At 35.7% G+C, this 27,513-nt stretch overlaps 1 protein-coding gene across 1 annotated transcript in view; it reads left to right on the top strand.

Annotated features, from left to right (window-relative positions):
* CNTN5 (contactin 5) overlaps nt 1-27,513 on the top strand; it is a 1,454,884-nt gene that overhangs the window by 1,260,959 nt on the left and 166,412 nt on the right. The window contains exons 14-15 of the mRNA XM_055091393.1: nt 1,947-2,074; nt 4,316-4,491. Coding sequence (XP_054947368.1) covers nt 1,947-2,074; nt 4,316-4,491 — 304 coding nt within the window. The remainder of the gene's footprint in view (nt 1-1,946; nt 2,075-4,315; nt 4,492-27,513) is intronic.

Raw genomic sequence — 27,513 nt, 5'->3', positions numbered from 1 at the left:
AGAGGGTGACTTTTTAAGCCAAACTTCTCACCTGCTAGATTAGAATTTACACCAGTCGGTAAAATGTAGACATTTTCACAATATTAACAATCTACACAAACTGTAGTAATTTAACTATATTTCAATAAAGTGTGTCATTCTCACAAGAGAAGGCTTATTTGTTTGTAAAAAGTATAATCTTTGCTTTCAAATAAATCTTTTTGTAGCATGTGTATCTTTGTGATTGAAATGGAATAAGTACATATATTCTATTTTTATAGAAATAGCGCTATCTAAATAACAAACAGAATTTTTCATTGAGCATCTTAAATGGATTATATAACTTTAGAGACCACTGTGTTTTCCAAATGTCTCATTAATATCCTTACTAGACATAAATTACAGTCAAATCCTCTATTCCTAGTTTGGCTTGCTTCTAAATTTGGCTCCCTTCTCATACATTGTAAATCAAATTTGATCCATATTGAAAACAGTATGATGTTTTTAAACTGGTCTCTTTATGGATAATAATATGTAAGTGTAAATGAATAAGCAATATTCAGCAGCCTAGAATCTAATCCAATTGTTAAAAGTTCAATGCTGTCCATAACCATCAGTTCTTGACTGATTGGCAAAACTGAATACATATTTTAAAATAACATAAAGGATGTTGATAAACTGATTTAGCCATCATTCTTGTATCTTAAATAGTTTAATGCTATCATGTTGCCCTGCAATAAACTATTCTTTTCAGTGCTAGGAGGATCCAATTTTAGGATTTTAAGTTCACTGAGAGCTTTGGTTTTCTACCAAAAGTAGCACAGACTGTTACTTCGTCTTTCCTAAAAGAAGTCAGTCTTGGGCTTCCCTGGTCGCGCAGTGGTTGGGAGTCCGCCTGCCGATGCAGGGGACGCGGGTTCGTGCCCCGGTCTGGGAAGGTCCCACATGCCGCGGAGCGGCTGGGCCCGTGAGCCATGGCCGCTGAGCCTGCGCGTCCGGAGCCTGTGCTCTGCAACGGGAGAGGCCACAACAGTGATAGGCCCGCGTAAAAGAAGTCAGTCTAAATTCTAGTGGCATATCAAATAAAATCACAACAGCCATTTCTGTTATGTCTCGGGTTGCTTCAGTAGGTCGATGCACTGGTGAAATAATAGGTTATACTTCAGGAGCATAAGAGGGAGAAAAGGACAAAAATTCTAATTAAGTTTGATATCCTTATATTCCTGGAGTGATGAATACACAGGAGAATATGGTAATCCTGAATGCCAACCTCATTTTCACAGAACTTCTAAAAATTTTTAAGAATGCTTTAATTTCTCACCTTCATATAAGACTCAAGATCCAGTTTTGATAAAGGTCTTGAAAGAGCCCAAATGCAAACTCAGATGTCACGTTTTTATGTTTGAAAAGTGCAGTGCGAGCAGCCCAGGTTTCAGGTATCAGGTCTGTCACGTCCTTGCTACACGGGTTGCACTGCAGAGAAACCACCATAAATCATCTCGAGGCTGTATACAATTAATTTTATGTTTGTACTTGTCCTCCTCTATGTTTATTTGCTGTTTCTTTATATGTTTGATTTTTGAGGTCATTCTTGGTTTGAGGTGAAATACCTCAAGCTTAATATTAAAATAACGCTGGTGACACTATAGTATAAGTTATAGTATAAGTATAACCAAATTCAGGGTCACCTTTTTTTCCACAAGTTTTAAAAGGAACTGTCATAAAGTTGTCAAAAGAAAAATAACCTGTAACTCCCTAACCCTTTTAAATATAAGAAGGTATTATGTGGGTTTATTGCATAATTTCTTGAAGGGCAAAACATTTCTACTATGACTGCATATTTTCACAGTGATCCTTTACCTTATTTATTATTACTTGGAAGTGGTTTCAGACTTCATGAGAGTTTCTTACCACTTAGTTGATTTGCAGTAAAACAGGAAAAAAAAAACCTTTTTAATAATTTTCAGAATAGCTATTCTTCCAGACGGGAGTCTACGGATCCTAAATGCTTCCAAATCAGATGAGGGAAAGTACGTTTGCCAAGGGGAAAATGTCTTTGGTTCTGCTGAAATCATAGCTTCCGTTTCTGTGAAAGGTAAGAAAATGTGGCTAAATGTTTTATAAGCATAGTTTCATGGCCTTATCAGAAAGTGAATAAATATAACGTGCATATATGTGTATTTGCACGTATGTGTGTGCATGTTCCTGTTCAAGAAATATATTGTACACAAAGAACTAACACAGTCGAATTGTCCCTTTCCATTATTTAGGGGACTATGAAGAAAGGAACACCTTGTTGGTAGAAATTTAAATATTATGCTATGAACAAAATATGTGGGAGGATAAAGAAAGCTTTCTGAAGTTTTAGTCGATGTCTCAAAATTTAAAAGTATGCCAACAGTATAAAAATATTTTCCTGAATCAAGATTAATTTTAGCATCAATCAGTAGTATTCCTTTGTTACCACTTCAACTGGGGATTTGGGGCAAAAAAAAGAGTCGCAGGAGGACGTGAACATGTGGTGTTGAAATATACATCAGATGAACTGACACCAGAGCTACACTTTGATTTCTGCATCAATGGAATTTTCATACACTGTAATTTTTTAGTATTATAAATATTACTGCTTAAATGTTTCTGTTAGTTTTCTAGTTCTAAAGTGAACTAGATTCCAAGTCTAGAACCTTCTTTTGAGACTACCTGTCATTGTTTAGTACTAAGAAAATCTCCTATCTTAGACATTCTCTTCATTTGGTAAAGGAATACTTTTCAAGATGAAGTATATCACTAATTTTTTCCATTTGTGCATGTAGTAGGTAATGAATCATACTTTGGCCACAAAAAATATAGTAATGTTCATTTTCCCCTTTCTTTAGAAAGAGAAATGTAATTAAAATAGCCAGCACTCTGATATTTTAGAAAAGAGGCAAACATCCAGGGAAGGAAGGAACATAATTTTACAAATGTCTTCACTCATAGCATACATTACTGGAATCCAAGTCAGTCTTCCAGTCCGAGTCTCATTCCTTGTGTGTGCTAAACAACGTTTTTCATAGTGAGGAAATGCTGGATCCACAGACTTTTTAAATTTAATAATAACAAAAATGTTCTCTGTTAATCACGAGTTAAGTGGAATATTTAGTTACTCAGAACATTCCAATTCTCAAAAAGTTTAAACTGCAGTATGCTGTGATGATCTGTCTTCTCTGATGAAGCCAGAATTTAGAATGCCACACAGAATATTTGACTTCCAGAATGTTAATATTTACAGTGGCATTCCTTTCCTGGTATCTGTCTTTCTGAGACTGCTTTGAAGGATGCTGCATATTAAAGGATCTTATCAGTGGTTAACAATGGTCCTTCATCAGACTATGCTATTGCAAACAGTAGAGCTGAAATAGGAAAATTAGGATAATTTTTCATCTGTGTCAGGCTTCTTGAGGTATCTACAATCACGAACCTAATTAGGAAAAAAGAAAGTATCAAAATCCTGTCTCCATCATCTCCCTACTTTATTCAAAAAAAAATCATATTGCAGTTGTTTGATCATTAGCTTAACTAACCCTTAGATGTACAGCTAGTATTAGCCTTTATTGGTTTAAAGTTGCTCTAAACCCAGTAAAAATGTATCTATTTTTTAAAAATTTAACTGAATCATTAAATAGTTAATGTAAACATTTTTTCTCAAACAACATTTCTATTCAATATTTTGCCTTTTTTTAGATCTCAATTAAAGCATCCACAGTCTATTAAAGGGGATATTTTATAATCAGCCAGAGGTGCCTCTTCTACTCCTCTACTTACAAGGTTTTGTAAACTATAAAGCAAATACAAGCTGGTATAGTAGCAGTAGTATAGTTTTTATCTCCTTTAAGATAGTAATTTGAAGGGAGGTGCTCCGTATAACCTTTAAAGTGAACTTACTTGAATTTTTCCTCCCTAGATGTGAAGCATTTCTTATTGTAAAAATTCTTTTATTTATACTTGATGATCCTTGAAGGTGGACAGGGAGGCTACAGCTTCTTTTTTCTAATGCTCCTCCTTCCAGAGCACCAAATGCTCTTTCTAGTTATGTAGTCTTTCCTCTTTTTTATCCAAACTGACTTCTTAACAGGAATAGGGACTTTTAAATAATCTGTTCCCTACAAATGCCTAGTAAAAATGCCCTAACATACAAAATGGTAATATTTCAATTAATAATAGTTTACTAAAAGATATGTATCTGGAGCAACTATATTACATAGATTCCTTGTTTAATTTTTTCTCTATTATTTAAAATACAGAATGAAGGTGAAAACTATACGTTATGCTAATTAACATATTTTTATTTCTATAGAACCTACAAGAATCGAACTTACTCCTAAAAGAACAGAGTTAACAGTGGGAGAAAGCGTCGTCCTTAACTGCAAAGCAATTCATGATGCTAGTTTGGATGTCACTTTTTACTGGACACTGAAAGGACAGCCTATCGATTTTGAGAAAGAAGGTGGACATTTTGAAAGCATCAGGGCCGTAAGTTAATAAAATTTTATTCTTTGAGTAATAATACTTTTAGAAATTTAGACTCAAATGTAAAAACTTTCTTATCTGTGAAATGTTAAAGAAAAAGTAGGACAAAGTTCAAATTGATTCAAACAATTATTTTATTTCATTATTTTATGTTATGTCAAACTGAAAGTAATACTTATTTTAAACTCCCCCAGTAAGAAATTGGGAATACTTGATTATGCAGATCTGCCATTTTTTTCTATTTGATTAGTATTGTCAATATTTACACCTTACTTCTCAAAAGTTACATGGCTACATAAACATAAAAGTGTTATTTAAATCATTCTTAGCAATTACGATACAATAAATAAATGAAATAAGCCTGCCTGTCCTACTCCTGAAGAGATAGCAATTCTTGGAGATTCTTTAATCTCTCACAGGCTATAGAGCTTAAACATGCAATCCAAAGTCAGAAATGCACATTAGCCTTAGACAAACATTCACAGACATGCTCATTTCTCATCTGTCAAATCTTTCCTTGTAATATCTTCTTTTATATATCTATGTGACAATCAACTAAATGAAGTAAGAAATCTTTTGAACCAAATTCTATAGTATGATCACAGTGTCTTAACAGAGAAGTAGAAAAATGAACTTTTCCCCCACTGGCTTTTTTAAACCATAAAAGAGTAACATAATGATGGAGAGAGACAAGGGCAATGGAACTCGGGTGGCAGAGAATGATTTTGGCTGAAGTATCTCTTGTATATTGGTTAAAGAGGTGGATCCAAATACAAACTATGCTTACAAATACAATTTAAAATGCGGCCACATACTTATTAACATCAGTTTATTCTTCTGTAAACATTTTGGGAAGCACTGGTAGACCACAGCTGTAATGAGACCAAACATATAAAACTTGGCTTGAATCGAATTTTATTTTAAAGGTAATGTGATACAGTGGAAAAAGTCCTAGACCCAAAGTAAGGAATTTTCTGGGTCAAGACCCAGCTCAGTCCTTAATCAGCTGTGTAACAAAAAGCCAGTCACTTGATTTGCCTTGGCATTAATCTCATAGAGCACTAAAGTGAGGGAGTTGGACCAGATAATTTCTAAGACCCCTTCTTACTCTAGAATTTGATAAATTTGTATTAGCAGAATAGTAAGAATGAATTTTCTTTGCTGCATTTGCCAATGTAACTTAAAGTAAACATTTCCTTCTAAATTATTCCTTTCATCCTGATTTACTTTGCAGTTAATCAGAGAGACTGTATAAATAAGAAAAAATTACCCAACTGCATTATTCACATCTCATTTAATAAATCAATTTTAATTGTCAATGGTTATGTTATATACAAAATATTTAGATCATGTTAAACTCATTTTCCTCAAATTTGCAATTTTTCTTTTTTATTTACCTTGGGTCAATCACAGCTTCAAATTTTGAACAAATTTTATGCTATGAATGTCATAAAACAAAACCAGAAAAATATGACACAAAAATATTACATTTGAAAACAAAAAAAAAATACCATCAAAAATATTTCTTCTTAGGATTACCTGTAAACATTCATTTTGAGTGATCAGAAATATAAAGAAAAAATATGTCTAAACTAAATTTTGTTTTTTCTTCATAGAAGCAGGCTCCCTCTTTATTTTAAAATATCAGTAGAGAAATTAATGGTCTGATAAATTATATGAATTCTTGTTTTTGTCTCTTATATGTTACCACTTTAGTTTCATGTCCATTCATTTGTATCAATAAATACCTTTAATCCTTTTCATAAGGTTGGTAGTTAATAATACCTGCTGTATCTCTCTTTACACATATGCTGTTCCTGCCCTTGAGAATTACAAAATTGACTCCTTACTCCATGCAAACCTATATTGCTACAAGCCATAATAAATTAAGCTCAGTTTGTAGACAGTGATAATAAACTCCAGAATAGAAAAATAAAGCAAATTAATATATTGAGAAGTGAGAAAAATATTTAGCTTAAGGTTATGTAGGATATACAACTTTAGCTTATTTTTAAAAATTAATAGAAATATGTTTGTACTTAAAATATTTGGAAGCTTCAAAACTGCAAAGTGTAGAAGAAATTGTCTATTTCCTCTACCCCAATTACCTCAAACACTGATTGGGTCCTGGCTGGCTTCAAGGACATACATGGGAGAGAATCCCATTTGGTGACTTGAAAAAGTCAGAGAAAAAAAAGGAAAACATTCTATCCCCATCCTGCCTTTCACCTTGTGAAATATAATATGTCTGAGAAATAACATGTTTTAGAAGGAGGGGTGAAAGTGTTATAAAGAAGTGAGATTTGGGAAGGCCTCTGGTCATGTGGATACTTTCTGTTTGAGAGGCCAATTGAAGACTCTGGGAATAAGAGGGTAGGCCAGGGCTCAGAAGAGAGCCTAGTGGGGTGATCTATGGTTTGCTTTGAGTTTCAAAGGAGAGCCATTGAAGAGACCTTAGGGGTCTAGGCTGTTCCAACAGAGTAAGAAATCCCAGCAGGATTCGGGACTTAAGCAGGAATAGAGTGTGCCTTTGACTGAAGTACTCTTTAGGTTAACTGACCTGGCCCTAAACCACCAGTGGGTGATTGAATGGGGGTGAATCAGAAGAGAAAGGGGGGTCTATATTTCAAGCATATTAACACTGCATAGTGTCAAATGAATCAACCAAATATCTGAAAAAAACAGAAACAAAAAGATACCAATTGTGTTGATACTTTCTGTCTTGTAGTGCCAAAATATAGCTTAATGAAGTTCTCTACTTTTCAACTAGTTATAGTGATATCTTTTATACAGAGCCATTGGTTTACAGATGAAGCTTTAGGAAAAATTTTATGTGTAACTTTTATAACATTATAGACAAGGTATATTTATGTTTTAAATAAAACAGTGCTTTTGGACTGCAAGAGAGTGAATAAATAAACATATAATCACATCAGATTAAAAAAATAATAGCTATTGCTTTGAAATCTATAATGAAAATTCTTCTATTTCTCTTGCCTCTTGACTTAGGCCACGTTTTACAAACCTAGCAATTTGACTGATTTTTGAAGTGAATCCATTACTGAAGCCACTGTTCAAAGGCTCCAAACAATCAATAAGTCTGTAAACATTAGATCCAATTCACACAAATCCCTTTTTCGGCAATGATATGAGTTAACTGAAGGTGGCAAATTAGTGAGGTTATTCTTAAGATTTAATTTAGATTCAGTTGTACAAGCAAAGGGCTGTGCAGGATCCAAGTTAAAATACATGGCCTTTCACCCCTAAGCGAGCACAGATTAAGGAGACAGACAGCAGGGTGGGCTAGTAATCTGCTATCACAGTGCTATCACCAGAGAACTCTACATACAGCTGGCAGAAGAATTTGGTATTTGAACTGGACCTGGATTGGTAGGATTTTGCCAGGTGGCTAGGAGGAGAAAATGCATATCAGACAGAGCGAGCAGGTGAAGCAAAGACAAGGCAGAGAGTTTAGAGCACGTCTCAGGAACAGTGAGGAACCTGTAGCCCTGATGGCATAGTGAAGACACATAGTAGAGAATAAGTCACTATTTGTTGAATACATTTAAAGGAGAGCAGCAGAGGCCTCATTGTTAAAGGCACTGATTTCTGAGCCATGGAATTTGGGTTTTATTTGGAATGCAACCGGGAGCCATGTGACTCAGATTTGTTCTTTAAGAAGATAATTCTGACAGCTGTGTGGAGCAAGGGTTGAACATCAGGCAGACTTTACATTCATTCCAGGCAGGTTAAGCAGAGGTTACAATGAGGAATCTACCATTAAAAGCTTCAGCCTTAAATAACCAACCTGTTTTCAAATAATCATTTGCAATCATTCTTTGACTCAATTGTGTTTTGACACAATTTTTTATGTTGGTCAGAGGTCTCTGAGAACCTCTTAATACTCTCAGGATGTCTGAACAGCACCTGAACATGGCCGTGTGACTCCAAAGCCACAGTCTTAATGGAGGACTATGGTGATCCATTGTTCTCCAGAGACTTGAAATCCCTAATTATTCATTCAAGATGTAAGCTAGTTTTAATCCCTAAAACGCATAAAGATCAGTTACACTGAATATCATGGAAGCCTGTAATTTGTTCCTTTTGGAGCAGAGAAAAAAGCCAAACATTTGTAATCAGAAAGGTTGGCAAAAGAAGAATTGCCCTTTCCATTGTGAGCTCTCGAAATGTGATAAATTGCAACTAAATGGGCAACCAAATCAAAGTGCACTATTTGATGGTCCTTCATACTTACTCAATTATCTGGTTATAACAATACACTCAGGAAAGCAGAGTAGGGATGTTTCACTCCAGTTTTAAATGAGGAAACAGAAGCATAAGACTTTTCCAGGCCACATGAATTCTAAATTGGGGTAACAATATTAAATACACTGTGATTTTTAAACTACGTTATGTTGATTCTCCTTTATAAAGCTTACCCTCTCCACATTCATTGACCATTATGTGTTCAGCCCTTGTCTATAAACTGTGGGAAATAAAAATAAAAGGGAGATTTGGTCTGCTCTTCAATAAATGTAAAGATGGCATAGAACATAAAGTAATTCAAGAAAAATATGACCATAAAAAGAATTACTAATTTTTTATTAGAGCCAAATACTGTTGGAGACCAGAAAAGAAAGAGATTAATGTGAATTTTTTTTATCACTGTGGAGAAAAGTGAAGAAAGGAGTTAATTTAGCACCTGCTATATGCCAAGCACTCAGCTTTTATATATATATTTATATATATAAGTATATATACACACATACAATAGCTCATCAATTCCTCATAACAATCATATAAAGTAATATTATTTGGGAAGAAGGTGCCACCTGACCTAGACCTCAGAGGATGAGTAGCATTAGGATAGGAAAAGAAAAAAGAGAAAGTCAACCTTAGATCAGAAAAGATATTGTATCTCAGGGTTACGAGGGATCCTGGAGATTATTGAGTTAGTCCTAGATTGGTACATGGATTCTCCATCAGTATGAGTGTCCACTGTAATCCTTTTAGTGATGAGGAACTCACTCCTCTGACATAGTCCATTCCATTATCAACCAGATCTGAAAGTCAGAAAATTAGAAAGTTGGAGTAATTATGACAATCTGTATACTAAGCATAGGAATCATAAGGGGACATGCCTGATTCATAGCCCTGATTTGTGTGGAGTATTAGGTGGGTGAAGGGGCCAGAATATAAACTCCTTAATACTGTAAGATTTTTTATTAGTTGAAAGTCATAGCCTATGTCAGTCTTCTTATCATGGTTACTTCTGTTCCTAGTTTGCCTTCTTAGGAATTAACCACTATTTCTTAAGGAGTAAAAGTGTCAGAGTAGAAGACAGCAAGTGCTCAACTGGTACCGTTCTCTTTCCCGATGGATAAAAGTTAATGTTGTAAAAATAAATGAAATCACTGGACATACTGCCAGGGTTTACTGAGGCACAAAGCTCTTAGGACTTTGAGACCATCCGCTGCACCATCTTCTTCATCATATTAGCAGGTGTAAGTCTTGGAGACACTTCATAACTAATCAGAAAATGTATGAAAGGCAGAGAATCAACAGTTCTACCAAAGTCACAAGTTCTCTTTGTCTCATTCTGCTCACTAGTAATAGTCATACTTCCAAGTAGTATGGCCTCCTGGACTCTGAGTCCTACCCCTCCCTGTCTGGCAAAGGGCTTGTCCTTCCTCATCACTCAATTTCTTGCCTCCTGGATCTTTGTCTTGCTCTGAATCCTGGTAATTCACCAAGTTTCTGTACAGAACTCTGCTGTAATCTTTTGACTGCATATAATAGCTTTATAACAGTTTTCTCCTAGTCACTCACCTAGCTTAACAAAAGAAATTACATTGTCACTTTAATAGGACAGAATGCAGTAATAACCAACCAAAGCTTGGGAGCTAAAGAGAGGTTACACTCAAAGGTCCAAGAATTTTCCGATCATTCCAGAAAGTGTACCACATCCATGCTCCCTGCTTGTCTGTGTTAGAGAATGTGCCTCCATCTACTCTCTTCTCAAAGTAGTAACAGTTCCCATGGCAGAAGAGAATACACATCTTCTTAGTATGTGTATGTTTCATGCAGTCACATGAACATGACCAAAATATGCCATTAAAACTTGTGATTCTGTGACATTTCATGTATTAATGACATAAGCTAAACTATGGGGTCCCCCAAAGCAAAGGCTAATATTCTGTTTTATTTATTTATTTATTTTTGTGGTACGCGGGCCTCTCACTGTTGTGGCCTCTCCCGTTGCGGAGCACAGGCTCTGGACGCGCAGGCTCAGTGGCCATGGCTCACGGGCCCAGCCGCTCCGTGGCATGTGAGATCTTCCCGGACTGGGGCAGGAACCCGTGTCCCCTGCATCGGCAGGCGGACTCTCAACCACTGCACCACCAGGGAAGCCCCTGTTTTATTTTTGATCACTTTGTATGTCCATACAACAACCACTCTGTCAATATTTGTTGAAGAAAAAAATAAACAATAAAAATTAAAACTGTAAAAGCATTTTCTCAGCTTAGCCCACTACTGCATTATTTCATGTTTTAACATAATTAATTAACTACTGCATAAAATTCTGCTAAATTATATTGCAGAATAGTTTATTTCATTTATTTTTTATGCAAAATTGGACATTCACTTTAGCCCAGTTTGGAACTGAATAGAAGATGACTGCCTTAGATGACATCGAAGGCAGCCTATTATTGAGAGACTCTTCCTTAACTCTTGGGCTTTTCACCTGAGTAATCTGTTGACCATGATACCCCATCATGATCACAGCTGGTGGTAATGCCATATTGATTATCCACCTCCATTTTTATTCGAACTGTCATCTGGCCCCACAAAGCAAAATTTGAAGTGCGCCTCATGACTTTTTGTAGTTTATCAGATGTAGTCCAGTCAGGTAATACTTCCAAAGTCACACATATTAAAAGACAGTTTTAGCCATCTAAGTCACAAGCTTCACTTTGTTCATTTAAAGGTAGTCCACCAAAACAAACCTTCTGGGTATGGTATTATGGTGACCATATAGAGCTTTTTTGTTCATTTAGAGGCTCCACTTTTGACAGCTGTTTTTATCTTTATGATACATTTACATAGCATTATGGGTAATATAAAAGTTACTAGTTTCTCTGCAATGTGCTTTAGTGCAGAACTTCAGGTTTACTTTTTGTTTTGGGTTTGTGTTTTTTTTTTTGAAAGAGAGACAGGGAAAATAGAGCTTCTTGAAGAGAAAGGCAATTTTAGTATTGGCCATGCTGAGAAAAATTAGATCAATAGCCTGTGTTCTGTGACCTCTGAGAGGAAAAAGTACCATACCTCCCAGAGTTTGTCATCAGAGCCAGGTGAGATCTTCCAGGTTATTGGATGGGGAAAAGTGGGCAGTAAGAAATAGAAAACACTTCTTTATCTCTTAACAGAATTTGCTTTCCTAGATTGTAAACTCCAGATATTAAATATGCTTTTAGCTCACTAACTCCAGAAATTAAGTGCTTATATGTCTAGGACTCCATATTTTTTTCCCTTTTGGAAGTTTTGTTTTTCTCCAAAATTATTTTCCCATTTCATGCATATATTAACTCAAATCCAATCAAAGAAATATTTAATGCTGAATGAAGTGCTTCTGTCTTTGGTAATGTGACCACTGGTAAGCCCCAGTAAGTTTTTGCAACCATTGTTATTGTTTTTAGCCTTGACCATGAAGCCTATCTGATTTTTTCCAGTGATGTTTATTAAACCAAGTTCTTACCTAATTCTAAGTCATTTTCAACAGTCAATTACTTGCTTAAACTTATTAGTCTTTCTAATATGTGTAACAAACTTCTAATATAAATTTTCATGCAAAATAACCCTCCAAATATTTTGAGTTTCAGTTCAGAATTTTCATTGTATTTATTCATTATTACTCTAAATTTCTATTAATTACCCTGGAATTGTACATTGAAGAATAATCAATGGAGTTTGACTCCATACCTCCTTCCACATCCCAATCTGACAGGGACTTATTTTTATGCAACAGCAAAATCTTTATAAATTATGTATGTACTAAACAGTTTAGAATGAATAAATGAATTAGTAAATAAAGTATCAAATGTTCAAGTTACTGAAATGAGTTGCTAAATTATCTTCAGAGCCTAATACTCATCTTTTCTCAATATTCTAATTTTGTACATAATCCTTGTTTGCTTTTATTTCTTTCTTAAGAGGCCACTATTCAAATATTGGTAATTTTTAAAAATACCTCTCTCCTTGTTTTCTTGTACTCCTCCCCCATTCATCATTCACATTGATTCATGGGCCTGTTAAAATGAGTCATCTTAGGAAGGATAACTAATCATGTCAATTTCCCTGAGGATACCAGAGGCCATTGTAGTAGATGCTATGGAGTGTTGCCCAGATTCCCCTTTCAAGGCTGAGGCACTCTTTCCCTAAGCCATAGAAAGTATTGTCAGCTGATGGCTCTAAGCTGAGTCACTGTCTGGGAATGGCTCTCAGCCAAAGAGTGTTTTCTGTCCCAAGTTATGCCCCACCTTCCAGCCCATAACCAAGGGTAAGAGTGATGAATGCATAGGGATGGTTAAGAAGGCTGAGTCTCTTGCCTTAAAGCAGGACAGCTCTGAAGGGTCTCTCAGCTACAGAACTCCCTGTGGGATAAACTGAGGCTTTTGTCATGACTGCATCACAGTTAAACTCCCCCTCTGCTCAATTCTGCTTCCTTCATGTTCCCCATACATGCTGATCCCAATGGCATTCCCCAGTGGAGTCTCCATCTCAGAGTCTGTTTCTCTGAAACCCTGACCTAAGACAGCCATGATGGCAAATGTCATCACCGAGAAAGCACTTGAAGCAGGTATGAGTAATAATAAAAAGCAAAGTTAATAGTTCTCATCCACTGAATGCCTACTAAGTAGCTGGAAACATGCTAAAGTTTTCAAGCATCATTTCTTTTACTTCCCACAAATATCCTATGATGCAGGAATTGGTTTTGTTTTCGTTTGGGGTTTTGTTTTTGACAAAAAAAGACACAAATTCAGAAAGATGAAAAACTTTTTCAAATTTAAACAATTGTGGTATGGAAGAGTTATTATTCAAATGAATTCTGAACTCCAATACCACATTATCTCCCAACATATAGTAACAAACCTAGAGCATATCTACAACTATTTAGGGAGATAACACTGTAAATCCCCTTCTTTCTCAATCAGTTTAATGTTAAATTATATCATCTTGTGAATAACATAGATAAATATCCTTGATCTGTTTTAGAATTTTTGGATCAATTATTCTCATGGCTGATAAGATTTTCATATATTCATCTAAAGTTGCTCCTATAAAGTTTATGATTATGTGGTTACATTTACACTATACAAGTTCTTTTTTCTAACATTTGTAAACTTTACTATTATGAGCAATATTCTGTCCCTTTGCCAAAAATACGTTTCTGTTATACATATTTTTAAAGGCAACCCTACCAATCAGGCTCTTCAATGTTTAGTTAATCATTTCAGAATAAACTTGAAACAGTTTTATTATCTGATTAAGACTTAGGCTAAAATATATAAATAGAATTTTACATAATGAAGAGAACTTTTGCCCTTCCTCTCTCATATGTTTTATTTCATTTGATTCCCTCAACATTGCGAGTCAGGCAAATTATACATAAATGAAGAAACTGAGGTCCAGGAAGGAAGAGGGGTGAAAGGCCTCAGTGTGAAGGTTCTGAGCACCACAGGCACATTTATAGCACAGCCACTATTACCATTTAAGCTTCTTTGAGCTGGAAACTTTATTGCCATGAATGATATTCCGAATCTGATTTGATGAGTAAAGATATGAAGAACTAAAACTAGCTGTAATTCTTCACAGTGGCATTTTGAAAATTGAAGACAGAAAGAGATTGTGTTTCTTCTCTGCACTCTCACCTCTTTAGCTGGGCAACTCAGCTTATTTTTACCTTAGTTACTTGATCACTATTAAAAAATTAAAATCGTATGTTCTGTAAGATCAAATCACACATTGTTTTAAAAAATCCTGCCATAAAATTTACTGAGAACGAATTGAAAAACATCTTAAAATATCCTATAACACTTGCTTCTTCAGATGTTCTGTGGGTGTGTTTTCCAATTAATTAATGCTCACTCTTCTGGCTGCTGTAATTGTTTCATTTTATAGTGTGTGAACCCCCTTTTTTTTAATCACCTTCCCTTTTTAGTCTTTTGAAAATGTTCTCAAAATGAAAATGAGATGCAATATGTTACATTTATTTTACTGCTGATCAGGCAAAAAGAGTAGAGCATAAATCCCACATTTGAGACACTTTAAATCATATCTGTTCTTACTAAGTATGTTACTTACAGAATGGTTGGTTTCATGTGAGTTTTTGGCCACCAAAATCCAGTTTTCAAGTCAGATATCCAGTAGGGGTTTAGATTCTTCCCTCTTCCTCACCCCCAGTGCTCTCAGTCCGTCCATTATAACTATTCCATCCCTCCACCAGAGCAAGTATCAAAATCTACTGTAAATGTCACTTGATTCTTTCATTCTAACCTTTACATTTCTGGAAGTTAAGAACATATTTATTTTTTGAACTTACACAGTAACTGTGCACATTAAAGACCAAATAAACATTTGTGAAGTTGCTAAAGGAATCAATGAATGTAGGAGTATATGAACTAAAAATGAGCCATTTAGAGTAGGCTGCTTAGAAACAAATTGTTGACTATAATATCTAAATAGCTTTTTTTACTTTTTTGTTAACCAAGAAAAGTTTCTAACTTCCATTATAATTATAGAAAATGAAAGTAATCAATACTTTTATTCATTTTGCTTCACATGAACGTTTCAATATTTTTGATATTGTGCTAAAAGTAATTGTTTTCTCTGGAAATAATAATCCCAGGAGTTCTTAATAAAAGAGAAATATACAGTGGTTCTAGTTATCTGGCTGAAGTAATGCTGATATGTTGTATAGATTTTTTTGTTATTTTAGAAAGAATGTCCTACATAGATCTATGTATCCAGGGGATAAAATTTAACCTGCATAGTGATGAAATGCATAGTATAATTAGGCCCTGAATACTAGAATTTTTACCTTGCTGGAATAATATATAATAAAAGATTATTCTTTTTAGTTTCTGAAAGTCTCGGTAAATAAAAGGCTGTCCTTATTCCCTAATACCACATAAGGTTTAGGATTTTTATAAGCAAACATGGTTCAGTGTTACATTTTGAAATACTATTGATATGTAAGTATGGTGTTTTAGACTGACTCCTGTTATTATTTCTCAAAGTAATTTTCAAAGAGCTGGGTTTTTGAGAGGCCATTATTTTCAAGACATCTTTGAAATTCTACCTTTATTTCACAATTTCTCTTTCTGCATCTGTTTTGTATTAAGTTCTAAAGTGTGCCTAAGTGTTATGATATGTTTAGCTTGTAGCTTTTCAAAATCCTGTGGTTTCTCTCATGGACTATTTTTATCATATTACAACGTAAAAGTGAAATTTAGGAGTCTAGAGTTAATAATCAATAGGTTGCCTCTCAAAGATGTTTCCTCTCTTGAAAAAGGAGAAGGAGGAAATTTTAGAAATAAGTATTGGGCTATTATCATTCACTCCTCTCTTCATTTGATATCCCTTATATAAGGGAAGTAGAAAAGATCAACTTAGAGAATTTGGAAAGCATGACATCATTATCTTTAAGGAATAATTGATGGCTTTATAGAGTATTTATCAGTGTACAATAGATGAAATCTGAGTTTATCTCAGTTCCATAAAGATTTACTGAATGGCTATATGCTAGGCACCTGTCCAGGAACTGAGGAATCTGTAGCAATCAATAGCAAGCATTCTGTGGGAGGTATATGACTACAACTGAGATAGAGCACCATCTTTGGGGAGCTTGGAGTCTTACAGAGGAACAGGCATATAAACCAATATGTGTCAAGAGTACTGAAAGAAATATGTTTGGGGAACTCGGTCCAAGTTACACATCATCCAAACCGTGGAAGAAGAGCAGACTTCTTAAACCAAATAACACCTAAGCCTATTCTTTAAGGAGAAAAAGAGTATTGCAGGCAAAGTAGGGAGAGAACGTAGAAAGGGGAAAGACGTTCCAGGTAGAGACTAAGGACGAGGAAAATATGAAAGACAAAAGTCTACCAAATTCCAATAACAGTGGTGATCTTACAGTTATAGCAAACCTCATCTAATATAGTACTGTAGTGATTCTATTTTAAAGAAAGATTCCCATATCACCTATGAAAGTTACATAAATGGTCATGATTATTCTTGGTTCCAATTATATCATGTTACATATTCTTAGCAAAAGTAAAGCTGCTAGGGGCTTCCCTGGTGGCGCAGCGGTTGCGCGTCCGCCTGCCGATGCAGGGGAACCGGGTTCGCGCCCTGGTCTGGGAGGACCCCACATGCCGCGGAGCGGCTGGGCCCGTGAGCCATGGCCGCTGAGCCTGCGCGTCCGTAGCCTGTCCTCCGCAACGGGAGAGGCCGCAGCAGAGGGAGGCCCGCATACCACAAAAGTAAAGCTGCTATATGTCTTCAAATTCAATCCAGGGATAAATTGTTGCTTAGCATAAGTATATGTGTTTTGCATAAATTTACATGTTGCTTGAAGCTTTCTGTGCGGTATATAAAAAAGAAATTAACTATTATAGTGTTAAGGTTCAATATTCAATGTCATTTAGATAAATCCCTGAGAAGCACTATGTGATTTTTTTCGGGAGACTGTTATTCTAGGAGCAGCTGTAAGAATAAAATGTAGTTTAAAAAGTCAGGGGCTAAAATCAGAATTTCTGCTTTCTTCCATATTTTTTCCTTAAATACATTATATATTTTTGAAAAAAGAATCATACCTATTTTGCTAACCATTGTCAGTGCCTGGCATCATGTCAGGTAGATTAGTTGCTAAATAAAGTATTTGTTACATTAATTATTATATAAACAAATACAATTTTATACTCTTACACAGAGTTACTTTCTCATTTCTTTGCTCATCTGCTAAATTACCACATAAAAAAAGAAATATACCAGTAAAAGGAAAAGTTTTAATACTTTTTTTTTAATACTTTTAAAACTTTTTTTTCACTTTACAAAAGCTTAATGGTTACTTGTCATATATACAGCACAATATCAGGGCAGGGAATGTATGGCTGAGTAAAGCATGATCTCTCCCTTCTAGAAATCTTAATCTAGACAGTGGCAAACAACTCTTGAATGTGATAAATGTTACAGTACTGAGACATTATGCTGTTGAGAGAAAAACACTCTGGAGGAGAAATGTGAATTGTTAACCAAGTATGTCATTGGCAGAAAAACTAGTTCTTAAGAATTAATGTTCAATTGAATTCAGCTAAGTTTACTACTGAAGGATATTCAATCAACTAGTACAAGGTAAGGTAATAACCTTTCTGATTATTTTTAAATCACCCTAAAATTAAACCATTTTTCATTATACACCTTACCCATCTATAAAACCAAAAGAATTAACCATTTTGAAGCAAAATTAGCTAAAATAATTTAGAACACATTAATTGTGAAGATACAACACTGTACTAAACAGTTCAAGGATTTCATATCAAGAAGCCTAACCAAAACTATAAAATACTACATTTTATCCTTTTTAATTGCTGAGAGTCCCACAAACAAATATAGCATATTGACAAAATTTATTTTAAAGTACTTATTAAATATAGTGGTAGTATTTCCTAGAAGTATTTCTGAAACCTGCACTCTAATTGCCATTATCCATCACTTAAGTAGTAAGGAATACTAGAAGTGACATGCTTTGCTCACTGTTCCTATCACATCAGTAATGACTCTGAACAGGCTACTACAATATCTCTGGTGTTTAAAATAACTAGCTAGTGTGAGAGATGCAAGCATTTCAATAAGAATGTTTCTGTGTGCCTTTAAGAATAATAAGGCAGAGTAAATTAAGGATCATTTTTCTTAGCTAAGTTTTTTTGGGTTTTGCCCACATTGCTGTTTCTAACATGTTTAATCTTATATCAAAATTCTGACTGGAATAATCCATTGGTCTGTTTTTTTAAATATATTTTAGATGTTGAGATATAAATATCTCAGAAAGAAGAAAATTTCACAGTTTAAATATCAATGAATACTTTTTGCACATCTCCTTTTGTTCCTGTGAATAACTATAGGTAAAGAATTAAGGAGTAGACTAACACAACATTGTAAAGCAACTATACTTCAATAAAAATTAATAAAAGAAAAAAGAATTAAGGAATAGTTATTCTGAATGTATAGAGGTGACCACTAAACAAACAATCTGTATAAGTTATTTTTTGCTGCAAAACAAACCACCCCAAAACTTAGTGTTTCAAAGCATCATTTATTTAGCTCATGACTCTATGAGTTGGCAATTTGGGCTGGGCTCAGCTGGAGTTTATCTGCTGGTCTTGGAAAGAATTACTCATGCATCTGTAGTCAGCTGCCAGCCAACTTCGAGGCACTAATGTGGGGGATCAGCTGGCTGTTGGCTGGGGCTACAGGGTCAAATGGGCCATATGTTTCTCATCATCCACCAGGCCAGCCCAGGCTTGTTCATATGGAAACCTCAGCATTCCAAGATCCGAGAGCAGAAGCATCATGATCCCTTAGGCTTAGGCTCAGACCTTGCTCAATATCACTTCTGCCACATTCTATTGGTGAAAACAAGTCATAAGGCCATACCAGATTCAAAGTGGGGGGAAATTCCCTGTGGCGGGGGGGATCCACAAAGTACTGAGGCCATTTTTGCAATTTACCTCCATCTGTCCTCTGGCCACGATTTTTCATTTCTCTAACTTGCAACCCTCATCCCAGGACCCAAAAAATCTGATTCAATTATGATTCTAATTTTGTTTTAGTTAGCTTTTGCTGCAAAACCAATTCTACAAAATGTATGATCCAATTCTATGGATCAATAATTTGAGCTGGACATGGTTGTTTTTTCTGCTGGTCTCAGCTGGGCTCCTTAATGAGTTTGCAGTCAGCTATCAGGTCAACTAGAAGTTGTTTGTGGATGTGGCAGCTAAGATGGTTGTTGTCTCTGCTCTAAGGGGTCTCTCATCCTTCAGCAGGCTAGCCTAGGCCATGCTGTGTGGTTGTAACAGGGCTCCAAATTAGCAATCTCCAATGCACACACACATTGCAGTCACCTGTTTGTTCCTTGTTTGCTAAGGTCTCATTGACCAATGCAATTCACTTTGTGAGTCACAATGAATGTGGGAGGGGGCTCCCCAAGAGTATGAATCCAGAAAGGCATGAAAAACCTGGGGACCATTACTGCAACAATCTACCACACAGTCTAAACAGTGCAAAATGATCCTTAACTTCACTTATGGTATTTTTAAGACTAAACCAGAAGCTAGATTATACACGTGGCGTTAAGTAGGGGAAAAAAAGAGCATTTGGAAAAATAGTAATTTGCCCAACACTAAAACTCAATATGTGCTGTCACTAGCAACACAAACTAGGTCAACTGCTGACTAAATTAACCAGTCACTATTTGAATTGACCCCTTTTTTTAAAAAATTAAGTCAGTTAAAGCACTTGATCTGGTTATTTTTCCATTTTATATGGTTAGAGTTCTCTTTTTTCAAATGTTAGGAAATATTAATCACTTCATTTGTTAGTAGAAAATTGGCAGCAGTTATAAAGAAAAAGATTAACAGAGGAACATTAATTTTTAATTAAAGAATAAATGAATTAAATAGTATTTCAGAAAAAAGTAGCATATTCTGAGAACAATTATAATATTTGCTACTTCATCTATCCTAACATAATCCATGTTAAATTTCTCTTCCAAATATTGGTTCTACTGATTTCTGTGCTTTAGTATATTTGATAGGAACAAAAGCAGATATATTTATTTATGAACTGCTGAAAAGAGATTGTGGATATATCTAAAGCTAACATGAAATACACTGAATATTCCATACCCAAATGAATTCATAGGTTCTTTTAGCCAGCATATGCCAGATGTTTTTCATTAATAAAAGGTGGCATCATTATTTGTATTACCATTGATTTTGCTGCAGGTTAAACTGTTTGAGAGAATGGACATACATATGAAGCTGTTCACAATCTAAAATTAAATTTAGAGTTTATCATACAAATCTGTGATAATAATAGACTAACCTAAGGACAATAGTAGAAGTGAAAAATTAGTCCAAATTCATATTTGCAACTTCTACATTCAGTAATTCTATTTCCTGTGAAACATATTTATATTTATTACTGTGCTTATAACTGTGGCTTTAAGGTATAATAAATGAATACAGATTGTAGGATGTGAGTGTTTTCTTCAAGTAAATAATAGACTTGAGAATTCCAAAGATTTTAGGTGTTTCCAAAAGACATTTGAAGGTAAAAATAAAGATGACTAAGCTATATTGATTGAGACATGCAAACTTGACAAAGTTTTTTAATGAGTATTAGGCATATTTGTTGAAGTCCTTGAACTCAAAGGTGAAGGCTCCACCTGTGAACACAATGGTAGAAAATATTTTCCATGAGGTAGATTTTTAGCTGGTAACATCAAAGGATACTGTCAAAGTCCTTCAGGAAATCCTCCAAAATATTCTTATCTGTCATGATTATAATGTCAATGTATGAAATCAAAAAGACCTAAAAAATCAACTCAACTTCATGGCTTAATATACCGAAAGATAATTCAAATATAGATTTTATATGGGTCTGTATAGAAATCCCATGTGCAGCCAAGATAAATTTAAAGAAATATAATGAAATATTTCTATATCATTGATACATAATAAAATGTGCTTGACTAAGCCAAAAATAAATAATAAGTCTATCAGCTTGTAGCATCCTAATGATATCAAGCTCTAGTTAAATCTGAAGACCTTAGTAAGCTGTTATAAAATGTCATCTTCTACTCATCTAGAAGTTCTTAATCAGTCATCGAGGTCTCATCTAGCATCATAAGCTTTACATTTACTGTATCATCAACGTAACCCACCAAATAATTCTTAATGTTAACACAAGTAATATGTTTTTGAGCTTTGGAATGCTGTTGTGTGCCTTTACTCAATTATGCTGGATTGAGCAGGCATGGAGAACAGATAACAGCAAGAAAACACTGAAGCAACTTGCCCCAAGATTAACTAAAATATGACCTTTGCAAAGAGACTTTAAAAGAATATTTGGAGAGACATTAAAGATGGCGGAGGAATAAGATGTGGAGATCACCTTCCTCTCCACAAATACATCAGAAATACATCTACATGTGGAACAACACCTACAGAACACCTACTGAATGCTGGCAGAAGACCTCAGACTTCCCAAAAGGCAAGAAACCACCCACGTACCTGGGTAAGGCAAAAGAAAAAAGAAAAAACAGAGACAAAAGAATAGGGAAAGGACCCGCACCTCTGGGAGGGAGCTGTGAAGGGGAAAAAGTTTCCACACACTAGGAAGCCCCTTCACTGGTGGAGACAGGGTGTAGGTGGGTGGGTAGGGGAAATTCAGAGCCATGGAGGAGAGTGCAGCAATAAAGGTGCAGAGGGCAAAGTGGAGAGATTTCTGCACAGAGGATCGGTGCCGACCAGCACTGACCAGCCTGAGAGGCTTGCCTGCTCACCCGGCTCAGGCTTCGGAGGGCCGATCCCAGGGAGAGGACTGGAGGTGGCTGCATGAACACAGCCTGAAGGGGGCTAGTGCACCACAGCTGGCCCAGAGGGAGTCCAGGAAAAAGTCTGGAACTGCCTAAGAGGCAAGAGACCATTGTTTCATGTGTGAGGAGAGGGGATTCAGACCACTGCCTAAATGAGCTCCAGAGAGAGGTGCAAGCTGTGGCTATCAGCATGGACACCAGAGATGGGCATGAAATACTAAGGCTGCTGCTGCAGCCACCAAGAAGCCTGTGTGCAAGCACAGGTCACTATCCACACCTCCCCTCCCAGGAGCCAGTGCAGCCTGCCACTGCCAGGGTCCTGTGATCCAGGGACAACTTCTCCGGGGAGAACCCACAACGCGGCTTAGGCTGTTGCAATGTCATGCTGGCCTCTGCTGCCGCAGGCTCACCCCTCATTCTGTACCCCTCTTACCCCCAGCCTGAGTGAGTCAGAGTTCTCTAATCAGCTGCTACTTTAACCCCGTACTGTCTGAGCAAAGAACAGGCACCCTCAGGCGACCTACATGTAAAGGAGGGAACAAATCCAAAGCTGAACCCCAGGAGATGTGCTAACAAAGAAGAGAAAGGGAAATTTCTCCCAGCAGCCTCAGGAGCAGCGGATTAAATCTCCACAATCGACTTGATGTACCCTGCATCTCTGGAATACCTGAATACATAACAAATCATCCCAAAATTGAGGCACTAGAATTTGGGAGCAACTGTAGGCTTGGGGTTTGCTTTCTGCATCTAATTTTTTTCTGGTTTTATGTTTACCTTAGTTTAGTATTTAGAGTTTATTATCATTGGTAGATTTGTTTATTGATTTGGTTGCTCTCTTCCTTTACAAAAAAAAGATACATATATATTTTTTCTTTTTCTCTTTTTGTGAATGTGTACGATTATTTGTGCGATTTTGTCCGTATAGCTTTGCTTTTACCATGTGTCCTAGGGTTCTGTCTGTCTTTTTTTTTTCAGTATATTTGTTAGAGCTTGTTATCATTGCTGGATTTTTTTGGTTTGGTTGCTCCCTTCTTTCTTTCTTTCTTTTAAATTGTTTTATTTTTTATTTTAATAACTTTATTTTATTTTATTTATTATTATTTTTTCTTTCTTTTTTTCTCCCTTTTCTTCTGAGCCGTGTGGCTGACAGGGTCCTGGTGCTCTGGTTGGGTGTCAGGCCTGTGCCTCTGAGGTGGGAGAGCAGAGGGCAGGACATTGGTCCACCAGAGACCTCCTGGCTCCACATAATATCAAACGGTGAAAGCTCTCCCAGAGATCTCCATCTCAATGCTAAAAGACCCAGCTCCACTCAATGACCAGCAAGTTACAGTGATGGACACCTTATGCCAAACAACTAGCAAGACAGGAACACAACACTACCCATTAGCAGAGAGGCTACCTAAAATCATAATAAGGTCACAAACACCCCAAAACAGAGCACCGGACACAATCCTGCTCAACAGAAAAACAAGACCCAGCCTCAAACACCAGAACACAGGCACCAGTCCGCTCTACCCGGAGGCCTACACAAACCAATGAACAAACTTTAACCACTGTGGGCAGACATCAAAAACTACGGGAGCAACGAACCTGCAGCCTGTGAAAAGCACAGTAAGTTAAGCAAAATGTGAAGACAGAGAAACACACTGCAGATGAAGGAGCAAGGTAAAAACCCACCAGACCAAACAAATGAAAAGGAAATAGGCAGTCTACCTGAAAAAGAATTCAGAGGAAAGATAGTAAAGATGATCCAAAATCTTGGAAATAGAATGGAGAAAATAAAAGAAACGTTTAACAAGTACCTAGAAGAACTAAAGAGCAAACAAACAATGATGAACAACAACAAAAAAAATGAAATTAAAAATTCTCTAGAAGGAATCAATACCAGAATAACTGAGGCAGAAGAATGGATAAATGACCTGGAAGATAAGGAAATAACTACCACAGAGCAGAATAAAGAAAAAAAGAATGAAAAGAATTGAGGACAGTCTCAAAGACTTCTGGGACAACATTACATGCACCAACATTCAAATTATAGGGGTCCCAGAAAAGGAGAGAAAAATAAATGGTCTGAAAAAATATTTGAAGAGATTAGAGTTAAAAACTTCCCTAACATGGGAAAGGAAATAGTCAATCAAGTCCAGTAAGCGCAGAGAGTCCCATACAGGATAAATCCAAGGAGAAACAGGCAAAGACACATATTAATCAAACTACCAAAAATTAAATACAAAGAAAAAATATTAAAAGCAGCATGGGAAAAGCAACAAATAACATAAAAGGGAACCCCCATAAGGTTAAAAGCTGAACTTTCAGCAGAAATTCTGCAAGCCAGAAGGGAGTGGCAGGACACACTTAAAGTATTGATAGGGAAAAACTTACAACCAAGAATACTCTACCCAGCAAGGATCTCATTCAGATTCGACAGAGAAATGAAAATCTTTACAGACAAGCAAAAGCTAAGAGAATCCAGCATCACCAAACCAGCTTTACAACAAATGCTAAAGGAACTTCTGTAGACAGGAAACACAAGAGAAGGAAAAGACCTACAATAACAAACCCAAAACAATGAAGAAAATGAAAATAGGAGCATACATATTGACAACTACCTTAAAAGTAAATGGATTGAATGCTCCAACCAAAAGACGTAGACTGTCTGAATGGTTACAAAAACAAGACCCATATATATGCTGTCTACAAGAGACACACTTCAGACCTAGGGACATATACAGACTGAAAGTGAGGGGATGGAAAAGCATATTCCATGCAAATGGAAATCAAAAGAAAGCTGCAGTAGCAATTCTCATATCAGGCAAAAAAGACTTTAAAATAAAGACTATTACAAGACACAAAGAAGGATACTACATAATGATCAAGGGATCGATCCAAGAAGAAGATATAACAATTGTAAATATTTATACACCCAATATAGGAGCACCTCAATACATAAGGAAAATGCTAACACATAAAAGGGGAAATCAACACTAACGCAAACATAGTAGGGGACATTAACACCCTACCCTCACCAATGGACAGATCATCTAAAATGAAAATAAGTAAGGAAACACAAGCTTTAAATGACACATTAAACAAGACAGACTTAATTGATATTTATAGGACATTCCATCCAAAATCAACAAAATACACTTTCTTTTCAAGTGCTCATGGAATATTCTCCAAGATAGATCATACCTTGGGTCACAAATTAAGCCTTGGTAAATATAAGAAAATTGAAATCATATCAAGTATCTTTTCCGGCCACAACACTATGAGACTATATATCAGTTACAGGAAAAAAATCTGTAAAAAATACAAACACATGGAGGCTACACAATACACTACTAAATAACCAAGAGATCACTGATGAAATCAAAGAGGAAATAAAACAATATTTAGAAACAAATGACAAAGAAAACACGACAACTCAAAGTCTATGGGATGCAGCAAAAGCTGTACTAAGGGAAGTTTATAGCAATACAATCCTACCTCAAGAAACAAGAAACATCTCAAGTAAACAAGCTAACCCTACATGTAAAGCAATTAAAGAAAGAAAAACAAAAAAAACCTAAAGTTAGCAGAAGGAAAGAAATCATGAAGCTCAGGTCAGAAATAAATGAAAAAGAAATGAAGGAAACAATAACCAAGATCAATAAAACTAAAAGCTGGTTCTTTCAGTAGATAAAAAAAAAAAAGATAAACCATTGGCCAGACTCATCAAAAAAAAAAAAAAAGGGGAGAAGACTCAAATCAACAGAATTAGAAATGAAAAAGAAGAAACAACTGACACTGCAGAAATACAAAGGATCATGAGAGATTACTGCAAACAATTATATGCAGATAAAATGGAAAACATGGAAGATATGGACAAATTTTTAGAAAAGCACAAAATTCTGAGACTGAACCAGGAAGAAATAGAAGATATAAACAGACCAATCAGAAGCACTGAAATTGAGAGTGTGATTAAAAATCTTCCAACAAACAAAAGCCCAGGACCAGATGGCTTCACTGGCAAATTCTATCAAACATTTAGAGAAGAGCTAACACCTATCCTTCTCAAACTCTTCCAAAATACAGCAGAGGGAGAAACACTCCCAAATTCATTCTATGAAGCCACAATCAGTCTGACACCAAAACCAGACAATGGTGTCACAAAGAAAGAAAACTACAGGACAATATCACTGATGAACATAGATGCAAAAATCCTCAACAGAATACCAGCAAATAGAAACCAACAGTACATTAAAAGGATCATATACCATGATCAAGTGGGATTTATCCTAGGAATGGAAAGATACTTCAATATATGCAACTCAATCAATGTGATACACCATATTAACAAATTGAAGGAGAAAAACCATATGATCATCTCAGTAGATGCAGAAAAAACTTTTGACAAAATTCAACACCTATTTATGATAAAAACCCTCCAGAGAGTAGACATAGAGGGAACTTACCTCAACATAATACAGGCCATATATCACAAACCCACAGCCAACATCGTTCTCAATGGTGAAAAACTGAAACCATTTCCTCTAAAATCAGGAAAACACAAGGTTGTCCACTCTCACCAGTATTATTCAACATAGTTTTGGAAGTTTTAGCCACAGTAATCAGAGAAGAAAAAGAAATAAATGGAATCCAAATAGGAAAAGAAGTAAAGCTGTCAGTGTTTGCAGATGACATGATACTATACATAGAGAATCTTAAAAATTCCACCAGAAAACTACTAGAGCTAATCAATAAATTTGGTAAAGTAGCAGAATACAAAATTAATGCCCAGAAATCTCTTGCATTCCTATAAACTAATGATGAATAATCTGAAAGTGAAATTAAGAAAACACTCCCATTTACCATTGCAACAAAAAGAATAAAATACCTAGGAATAAACCTACCTAAGGAGACAAAAGACCGGTATGCAGAAAACTATAAGACACTGATGAAAGAAATTAAAGATGATACAAATAGATGAAGAGATATACCATGTTCTTGCATTGGAAGAATCAAATTGTGAAAATGACTCTACTACCCAAAGCAATCTACAGATTCAATGCAATCCCTATCAAACTACCAATGGCATTTTTCACAGAACTAGGACAAAAAAATTCACAATTTGTATGGAAACACAAAAGACCTCAAATAGCCAAAACAATCTTGAGAAAGAAATACGGAGCTGGAGCAATCAGGCTTCTTGACTTCAGACTATACTACAAAGCTACAGTAATCAAGACAGTATAGTACTGGCACAAAAACAGAAATATAGATCAATAGAACAGAATAGAAAGACCAGAGATAAACCCACGCACATATGGTCACCTTATCTTTGATAAAGGAGGCAAGAATATACAATGGAGAAAAGACAGCCTCTTCAA

Source organism: Physeter macrocephalus, chromosome 16 (genome assembly GCF_002837175.3).
Source record: "Physeter macrocephalus isolate SW-GA chromosome 16, ASM283717v5, whole genome shotgun sequence".
Taxonomy (NCBI): domain Eukaryota; kingdom Metazoa; phylum Chordata; class Mammalia; order Artiodactyla; family Physeteridae; genus Physeter; species Physeter macrocephalus.
The sequence above is the reverse complement of the archived record's forward strand: the minus strand, read 5'-3'. Positions and strand labels throughout refer to the sequence as shown.